General features: G+C 32.4%; 1 protein-coding gene across 1 annotated transcript; it reads left to right on the top strand.

Annotated features, from left to right (window-relative positions):
• The first annotated feature begins 3,613 nt into the window (after positions 1 to 3,613).
• On the top strand, positions 3,614 to 5,140 carry LOC110032266. The gene has a single exon (XM_020735842.1). The coding sequence runs from the start codon at positions 4,613 to 4,615 to the stop codon at positions 5,066 to 5,068; it is 456 nt and encodes a 151-aa protein (XP_020591501.1). The 5' UTR covers positions 3,614 to 4,612; the 3' UTR covers positions 5,069 to 5,140.
• The last annotated feature ends 5,484 nt before the right edge of the window (positions 5,141 to 10,624 follow it).

Here is a 10,624-nt window from a genome sequence, read left to right as displayed (position 1 = left end):
CTCAAGGACCATTAGCTAGGTAAATTTGGGTTCCTAAGTTCAATTAGATTTTAGGGTATCTAAATGTGTTATAGATGATTTTTATTATTTAAAGGTTTAATCAAGTTAAAGTCAAGAGTTCAAACTATTAAGTAGTGTATGAAACACATAAATGTGAGCAAAGGAAGGTTCACTTTGAAAAGCTAAAACAAATTTGGAAAAATTACATTTAAGGGTCCAAACTGGTGAAACAAGTCAAATATAAAAAAAAGTTACCTTAGGGAATTTTATACAATTGAGCTAATTATGAGTAACCAATAGTTAATTAAAGCCTAAGAATAATCTAATTATATGGCATAAGTTAATTGGATTCATCAACTTGAACAATTCAAACAAAAATAAATAAATAAAATGTCAAGTGTTCCTTATAAGGTCAATTGCTTAAATTAGGTTAAATGAGGTAAATTAACCAACTTAAGAGGCAACTGAGCTTAAGCCATTCATGGGGAGTTCATCAAGTTGATTAGAGAGATTTTTTCAATCAATTTGATCAAATTAATTGATTTGACCAACTTTAATCAAAAGTTCTAATTAGTTAAATTAAGCTTGATAAATGTTCAATTAAGCTTAAGTCATCTATAATTAATTGATAAGAGTTTTTAAATATTAGTTTGCTAAACCAGATGAATACAATCATATTGGATCTACTGTTCTTAAAGGGACAATGAATCAACCATGGTTAAGTTGACCAAATGGCTCAATCAAGAAACAATTGAGGTTATGTTATCTATGAATAATATATTGAATGCTTTTGAAGGCATTTAAAAGTAATTCAATTAATCAATGGGGTTCATTTCATCCTACAAGTTCAAATAGTCTCATTTAGGTTATTTAGTCTAATTGGGCTGCATCAAATGTCTATTTAAGTCCATTTGGTTATTTCTAACATAATAGGACCCATTTTAAGGTTGGCGATATTCAAGTTTTCTAATTTTAAATGACTTAATTAGATTTTACTAGGTCAAGCTAGCATTTAAAGAGGTTTAATCTACGCCAATGTATTATAAGAACTCAAATAAATGAACTCCAATGTTAATAGTGAAGGTAAAATGGTATAATTTACAATATGTTTAAATCATACTTGAATAATGGTTGAACAATGCTTGAACTTTACTTGAACAATATTTAAATCATATTTGAACTATGTTTGAGCTTTATTTAAAACTTATTCAAATCTTATTATAACCATATAAAAATCTTGTTAAACCATGTTTAAATTAAGGCCTAATGCTTGAACTTTACTTGAACAATATTTAAATCATGTTTGAACTATGTTTGAGCTTTATTTAAAACTTATTTAAATCGTATTATAACCATATAAAAATCTTGTTATACCATGTTTAAATTAAGGCCGAATCCTATTGTAATATTATACAAATATTGTCTCAACCCTGCTTAAACCATTACTTGAATCATATTCAAACCAAGCTCCAACATTATCCAAATCTTATTTAAACATGTTTGAACTATACTCAATCCATACTTGAATTATATTCAAACCTTGTTTGAATCAAGTCGAGCAGTGCTCCAACCATTTTCAAATATTATCAAGAAGGGATACTTACATACAAACCATCCGAAACATTGATATTAACAAATTAACCATCTAGGCATCTTTTTCTTAAACTACCGAACCAATGTATTTAGGCTTGCCACAATCAAAATATTGAGAATTTGATACAATTAAAACTATTAGTTGGATTTTTAGCATGAATTTTAATATTTGAGTAAAAATTCGAGAAATGGACGAAAGAAAGTGGTTGGTCTGTAAATAGTAATTAAATTTAATTACTAAAACAACTCATTCATAAAAGAGAAAATCGTCATTAAATCAACTAAATAACTTCTAAACGCAATTATCTTTTAATAATGAACCTAAATCATGAGTCTAAAAATTTTCATTTAGATGATGTGCGACTAATAATCACAATGATTATACAACAATAGAGCTGATATTGTCATAAATAAACTTAATTGATGAAATTCACTCAATAAATTATAAATGATAAGGCATAATACATAAAATAAAAATAATAATAGTATTATATTATAGTAGTCATAAATAAATCATAAAATATAATATTTTTAATTATTATAATAAATTTTTTTGTACTTAATATTTAGAAATGGAGCTTATAAAAAAATTATATATAACTTTATAATCATTATGTTCAAATATGAACTATTTATTTACACGCAAAATACATTAATACATACATAAATAAATCATAAGTTATTTATCTATATTTTTTTATATGCATGCTTGTTGTCGATTTGACTATGTTATCTAAGAGTGAAAAATCTCGATTGAGATTTTTTTTTTTGTTAAGTTGCCTAATTTTTTATATTTAATTAAATAACATTTAATGTTTAAATAACTTCCATTCATATGATGAAAAGGTATATTCTATTTTAGAAAAGTTAATATTAGTGGTGTTGTTGATGTGGTTTAAAGATAATGCTATATAAATAAAGATAAAAATTTAGGTATTAGATATATAAACTTTTAAAAATTGTGCTATGCATGTAAATTCCCTATCAATTAGGGGTGTAACACGAGCGAGCCCAGACTTATCTCGTGTTCGGCTCATTTATATTTCGAGCTCAAAAAGTGTGTTTGTATTCGGCTCGTTTGCTTAGCGAGTCAAACACAAGCCGAATCAAAAACAAGCCGTTCACGAATAAAGAGTCGTTTTGACAACCCTAATCACCTAGTCATAAGATGTTAAGGATTGGGGCAAGATTTAAAAATTATTGTTTTTATTAAAACATCATTTGAATCTAATTTAATAATTTTTATTCTATTTTTTTAATTAATATTTTTAATTGATTATAAATCTATGTAGCCAATTAATTAATTAACGATATTTCGAGCCAAAAGGAGCCGAAAACAAACGACAAATCTTTTTTCGTGTTGTTTGTGCTCGGCCCGTTTTAGCCTTCTTAACAAGCCGAAGGCGAGTTATTCACGAACAATGAGCCGTTTTGACAGCCCTACTATCAATGAATGAATATGGAAGGCTATTAACTCCCTTTTAAAGCAAGTTATGTTTTTTAGGCGCATTGGCGTACATATCACATAATTCTTATATATTTGGATATCTAATACCATAAATTCATATTACATGCATTATATTTAAATTTTTAATATCACATTAAAAATATTACTATTAAATTTTTAAAAGCGAAATAGGCTTTTTCATGCATAAATTTATTAAATCAAAATATTATAAATATAAATATTAAATTTTAGGTTTTAGATATATAAATAAATAAGAATCATGTCGTATGTAAATTTTTTTATATTTAAGCTATTATTATTTAAAAAGGGTTTTTGCATACTAATAATAAAAAATATTTTAATCACCCAAAATTTAAATATAATATTTTAATTATTTTTTTCATTACAATCGCTAATAAATATTTAGTGCTTAAAAATTTTTATTTAAAATTTACATGATTAAAATATTATATTTAATATTTTAGATATAATATTAAATATATAGTAAAAGAAAATAAAATCAATTAAATTTACATGGACAACCCTATTGTACTGAAGCCAGGCACTGTCCCAAGTATAATGTGGTTTCCCCTTCCATTTGTATGTTAGAGTTCAGGCTTCTGGACCTTCCTGCCGCCTGAGAGCGAGTCCTCTCTCTCTCTCTCTCTCTCTACCCGGACGCTAGTATTACAATCATTCTCTTTCTCTTTTCCGTAATTTTCTCTATTTTCTGTGGAGCGAAATCTGGCAAGCAGGCTGTGCTTTTCATCTTCTTTTCATCTTCTGCTTCCTCCCTTCTACAGGAACGAGCTGTTCTTTCTTTTCTCTCCCTACTTTTTTTTTTGCGAATCTGTTTTTAGACTTGACAGGTGTTGTCACCTATCCGGAAAAATCGCGTCTTTTCTTACTGTCTGCCCTTCTTCGTTTTCCCCATCATCCTTCCCTGCCGAGGCTCTCAGAGATCAATCTTTCTTGCTTGCTCATGCGTTTCAAGGGCTTGGCTCTGATGCATTCCAAGGGCTTGGCTTAGCCTTAAGATTTTCTTTCTTGTCTTATTTTGTTGAATTTTTTTGTTCCCCATTGAGTCACTTTAATTTGAATTCTATGTGGTTTATTTTGCTTTTAGTCTGAGTCCAGATTGGTGGTTTTGGAAAATATTGCATTTTTGGTAGCTTGGATTATGCAAAGATGAGAGTTTTGACTCTGAGTCTCCTCTTCTTCTTTTAGCTTAGATGAGGTTTTGAACCTCCCTTTTCAACAGCTTTTTCTAGTAGAGTTATGTGATCTGTTTCAGGCGTTTTATGATTGGAAATCGAAGGATTTCAAACACCCAAGTGGGCATTCTGGGTTTTCTTTCCCTCAATCTCGGTATTGTTTTTCTGAACTTTTTCCTACTCTCTTCTTTTGTTCCCTTACAAGCTTTCTTCAAAGCGAGAGAAAACCTCATTCTTGACTGATTTGAAATTTAATTTCATCTCCCATCTTCTGCTTCACTGCTGTCATAAAAGCCAAACATAGCTTTGGTCTTTTTGATGCCGTGCTTTAAACCCTTATATATTGTGTTTTCTGCAAATGGCGATTAAGGAAGCGAAACCATCTCTAGAAGTAGAAGCTGGGCCTTGCAGGCATTCCACTACTAATGAGAGTGATGGAAGTCCCTGCTTTTCAGATGCTGATGATGAACGTTGGCATTCACCTTATGAGTCAAATTCAGTTCATGAATATAGAGTTTCTATTGAATCCAATCATGAGATTTCTGGAGTTCAAGAGGCTTGCAGAAACTCCTGCATCTCTGATTCTTCAGCTGAAGTGGATTTAGAGTGTGGGACTCCGGAGATCAAGTTGAATTCAGAGAAAACTGAGAAGGATTGCAGAATTTGCCATCTTAATTTGGAAAGTCATGCTCAGGAATCTGGCATACCTATTGTATTGGGTTGTTCCTGCAAGGATGACTTGGCTGCTGCTCACAAGCAATGTGCCGAAACGTGGTTTAAAATCAAAGGAAACAAGTATGACCAATGTTTCTGATTAATATTTTGAGTTGCAAATTTTAAATCATTCTCTCTTTTCAAATTGACCTTCTAATCTGCATTGTTTGGATGCCCATGACTGTTTAACATTTGTTGTTTACAATGAGCCCTTAATATGTTAGCAAGCTGATTTATACCTTTCTTTCAATAATATAGCTAATGTAATATCAATGTTAAATTAGGGTTGTCACCGTTTTTCAATTGTGAGTCCTGCAAGATATTAAAAAAAAAATGTTGTGTTGTCTTAACTTAAAATTCTAGAAAAATGTTAGGTGCTCTATAATATTTTTAGTTTTTGTTTTTTTAGATGTTTGTGTATTGAATGCAGTTTGTGGACCAGTTCTTTGAATGTTTGGTGTTGGACCTCTATAATGCATGTTGTTGTGTATAAATAACATGGGTTATGTTAGAGTACATTAATGATGTTTGGTGACAATCTTTGGGCGCTAGTTTTCTTGCTAGATAGTTGATAGGATTTAACAATGGCTTCATGGCCTAAGTTTTTTAGTTCTGGTTTTATACCACATATATATTTTCCACCATATCACAATATGCTACATTGTTTGATTCTACCCTTTTGAGATAAATAATCTACAAACAAAACACCAAGAAAAAAAAAATATAAATAAATAAATAAATATATAGCTCCTAATATATATATATATATATATATATATATATTGTTAGAAGTTATGAGGATTGAATTTATTTCCTTTTCTATCTTTTGTTGTTTCCTTGCCAAGTAATTATTAGGAATTAATTAATTGGAAATATAGTGCTATAACTTTTCTTTCCTGTTATTTCTTTTTTCTTGTATTTTCTTTTCTAGGATTCATATTAGGTGTATTTATACCCTATTTTCATATTAATAAAATAATTTTGTTATATTTTGAAAATCAATATGGTATCAGAGTCTTCAAACAAACCATAGAGTCTTCTACCATTGTGAAACTTCTTATTTCCTGCAACCGACAATATTTTTCGTGCTACAGGCCCTTCGTGCGCCTCTTTTAAGTTTTCCTGCCGAAAAATTCCTCTCTCTGCAGACTAGCAGCCAGAACTCTTTCATGCAGAAACTAGTCGCTGGAACCCCTCTCCCTGCAGTCCCTAGATGTCGAAAAATTTCTTCTTTCTTTGCAATTTTTTTTCAGCCAGCAGTTCCCTTCCTATCCTCCTGATTTCAACCGGCAGTCTTGTTATCTACAGGTTTCACCCGTTCGTAACTCTTCCTGTAGACTCTGCCACCACCGGTTTCTCCCTTGCGGGCCTCTCTAAGATTAAACCCAACTTTCCTCCTCCTACCAGAGAAATTTGACCTTCGATTTCAATCTCAAGGTTCTATATTTGTTAACGGCATGTAACTTTCTATCCAGTAATGTGCTTCGTAAGGCTTATTCTCTTTGCCCAATCTATGGTTCTTATTCTTTCCATGAAGAAGATGCCTTCTCGCTTCCAGGAGATTGTTGGCATATTCGTGTTTTGGACAAGGTATCCTTATCTGATTTCCTCTCTCCCAAATTGGGGAGAAAGATTGATGTTTGTGATTGCCAACTTCATCATAAGTGGGATTCAACATGTTCAATTTTGTTTACACTATTTCTCCTTCGCTGTCTACATTGAAAATCCCAAGGGCAATGACTAATTTGAGAAACAAACGATGGAAACACATATCATCACCTGTTCATCATGGATGGACTGGTTTCCTGGCAGGCTAAGTTCCAGGCAGCAACTCATTTGTTTCCCCAGCTTCGAAGGTGTCATTTCAGGGATTTGCTCCTTTCGTGAAGCAGATTTGTAAGAAGCTCAAGTTGCAGAGAGAACTCCCTGCAGGATTCTTTCTGCAGGCAAGTTCTTTACTGAAACTCTTCAGTTCAGTTGCAGAAAACTCGGTGGCAAATTCCTTTCCACCAGATTCTCTGTGCAGACTACTTTGTTGAAACTCTCTTGTCTAGCGGCAGTAATGGCAACAAGTTCTCTCCCTGTAGATTGCAGATCTTTCCATTGTTGTCAGAACCTCTGCAGAGATCACGATAAGATTTAGGTGTCGAATGTTGTGCCATGAAACACTTTGGGATACAACAGAAGTTATTGCGCATGCACGTGTGGCAGCTTAATGGGAGATGCTCTCTGTTCTTCGACAACAGTGACGACGATTGGATCACTAGCTTAGGCGCCGACTCCTCTTCCATCGTCCTTGGTACGGAGCTTCTATTGCAGAACATTCGGTGCTCTGCCCAGTCTCAGGTCGTGCTGCTTGAGGCCACATTGGCGCTCCTTTTCTGGATTCTTTTCTACATCCTAATCCACTTCGCCCCGCTCCGTAGTTACCGCCATTCTGTCTGGTTTCTGTTTCATCTCTGACATTCACTGCGACAGTTTTCAATGCGCTCTTCGCAAAGTTATGAGTCTTCTTCAGCTTCGAATCCCAGTAACCGACTTACAGGCCCACCTTCGGAGCTTTTTTCTACAGTAAGCCCTCTTTCGGAGCTTTTCCTACAGCATGCCCTCCTTTGGAGCTTTTTACTATAGCAAACCCTCCTCTGGAGGTTTTTCTTGCATCACACCCCCTTTGGAGCTTTTTCTTTTTTATTTCCTGCAGGTCATAGTCTATTGTTTTCCTATTTAGAACTCAGTTTTTCCTACAGATTGTCTACTTCCCTACAAACTTTCCTGCAATATTACCTATAGAAGTCTTACGTTTACCTATAAATACTGCAGAAACTGCAGTCAAAGATAACCGCAGTCAATTAGAAGTCAGCTTTTTATGTTGGTTGTCTACTTCTCTGTAACATTACCTGTAGAAGTTTTTTGGCTACCTATAGACATTGCCGAAACTGCAGTCAAATACAGCCAAAGCCAATTAGAAGAATCTCTAAATACTCTTGGTGATGAAGACTTCAAGTTCTACCTTACAAAGTTTTTCCTCTCTCATTGTTGGTTGATTTCAAATCCAAGTTGAACATGATTGACATCTATGTTTCAACTTGAGGGGTATGTTAGAAGTTATGCGGATTGGATTTATTTCCTTGTATTTAATTTATTTCATTTTCTATTTTATGTTGCTTCCTTTATCTCCAAATGATTATTTATCTCCAAATGATTAATAGTCCAAATGATTAATAGTAATTGATTAATTTGAGATATAAGTGTTATATCTTTCATTTCCTGTTATTCTCTTTTCTTGTATTTTCTATTTCTAGGATTCATGTAAGGTGTATTTATATCCTTTTTTATATCAATAAAATAATTCCGTTGAAATATTTAATTTAATCTCGTACAAAGCATTTGCTGCCTAAATTGAAGAAATTGGTTGATTTCACTCTTGTGCATTCACAAGCAAAAAAATATATTTGTTACGTGCCAAAAAATTCACGGCGGTAGAGTAATAATTTATATATATATAAGTCCCATGGTTTGATGAGTTCTGCCTACTTTCATAGTCGGGAAGATAGATAAATGTCCATTAGCGAAAGTTAAAAATATGATACTAATATTTACTCTCAAACAATTTCCTCACTTTTATCTCTCTTGTATTCTACCCTTTCAAACCTTAGCAAGACGCCTCCCTTGACTGTGCTCCTCAGAGATAAAGTATGCCATATCTTATGTTACCCTTGTGACAAACTTCGATTTCCTCTTGAGAAGGTCTCTGGCTTCCAAATGTCAACTCCAGCCTTTCAGTGGTCATTGTTGATAATACAACAAAAAAAATCTCTTTATTAAACACCTACCGAGATAATTACAAAAATTTGATTTCGTACATTGATTAGTTCTACTATCTTCACTAATGCACCTCTTAATGAAGGATAAGAATAAGTAATGGTACCAACTATCTTTTTTAATAATGCTTAGAAGTGGTATATAAAAAGCTTATAGAGATTAGCTGGATGGCATTAGGCTGTAGACACCGTATTTGTAGATCTCAGGTAGAATTTTTAGGATTGCATCTAAAAAACATGAAATAAATCCATTTAGTAAGTTTTTAATTTGCAAATAATATTGGTGAGAATTTTTCTTGCATGCAGCACAAAACTTGCTTTTGCATTTGGTTGTGTGATGAGTTCAAAGTTGACTATTGTATGTAACATTTTAGCAGAACTTTTGTGGCCAAATATTTGCCAAAGCTTAGTCACATTTTTTGAGGTTGAAAGCTCAAGCAACCCACCTTATAAAAGCACCAGTAAACTAGCCGTTTGTACAGAAACAGTTGAATCTGGGTAAATTTACATACCTAACACACAATTCTTATGTATTTGCATATCTCACACTTAAACTTTCGTATTTACATATGCTTGAAAATGTGTATTTTTAAAAAAATGATAATAGTGTTATTTTTTATGTGATATTAAATACTTGAGTGCTATTTGTGTAAATATGAAAGTTTTGGCGTGATATCTGTAAATAAATTAGAATTATGTGCTATGTATGTAAATTCCCCTTAGAATTTAAAAAACATGGGCCATTTTATGGACAAGTGAAATTGATTTGGATCCTTTCCAAGTATTTGCTTATTGCGACTTGTCCAGTGATTTATCCCAGATATGCATTTGACCTATGATGAAGTGGTTGTTGATTTTGATGTGAAGTGCTTACATGCTAAGTAACTTTTTTGTCTTTGGTGCAAAGCAAATTATGAATAAAGTAAATTACTTTTTTGTCTTTTATTTTCTAATTTGTGTTTTTATTTTGTTTTATTTATATTTTGATTTGAAATAAAACATATTTGGCTTGTTGAAAATGAATGAAATTATTTTTATAAATGCTCGAAATAACTTTTAATGCTGGTGAAGTGTTTTTAGCGATAAGTTGAATTATTTAAAAAATAAAAAATAAAAAATAAAAATATTAGAAAAATACTCTAAACAAACAAATTTTTTAAAAATAATAGAAAAACAAAATATAATATTGGTCTGAAACTTGCCTTCACTTTATAGTTCGTTTTTTTGCCAAAGTATTGTGCAAAATTTGTCGATTTGCTTTGCAAGGGTTCACTTTGTGGCGCTTTCCTCTTTTAGCGAACTAAATTGCTTTAAATCAAATGACCACTTTCCTTTTCAATATCAACCCTGTTTTCTGCTGTACTGATCTCATTCATTCCATGCAATCAGTTTTAGATATGGTGCTATTATTATGGTTAAAGGAAAGGATTTGCCTTTAGATATAATTTAACTTCAGTATTCAGGCTTTCAATTTCATTCCCCAAGAGATTCTCTCTCTCTCTCTCTCTCTCTCTCTCTCTCTCTCTCTCTCTATCTATCTATCTAACTATGTGTGTGTGTTTGTGTTTTTATTTAATTTTTTTCCTATTAGGAGAAAAGGGTATCGTTGTCACTTTCCATTGAGTGACAATTTGTGCTTCTTATAACTATGATCGGTTTCATCCTTGTTTTTCATGGAAATGTCTATATATAGATGCCACGTACCTTGGCCTGTTGGTTGGCATCCTTGGTGTACACGTCTGTGGTTCGAATCCCCCTGGCGAAGTGAGCCTTAAGGAGGGCGGTACTCGAATTTTTAGGCACATTAGGAGTGATTGGAGGCTCGTATGATAGCC

This window comes from Phalaenopsis equestris, unplaced genomic scaffold (assembly GCF_001263595.1).
Source record: "Phalaenopsis equestris unplaced genomic scaffold, ASM126359v1 Scaffold000002, whole genome shotgun sequence".
Classification (NCBI taxonomy): Eukaryota; Viridiplantae; Streptophyta; class Magnoliopsida; order Asparagales; family Orchidaceae; genus Phalaenopsis; species Phalaenopsis equestris.
This window is presented reverse-complemented; position numbering and strand designations above follow the sequence as displayed.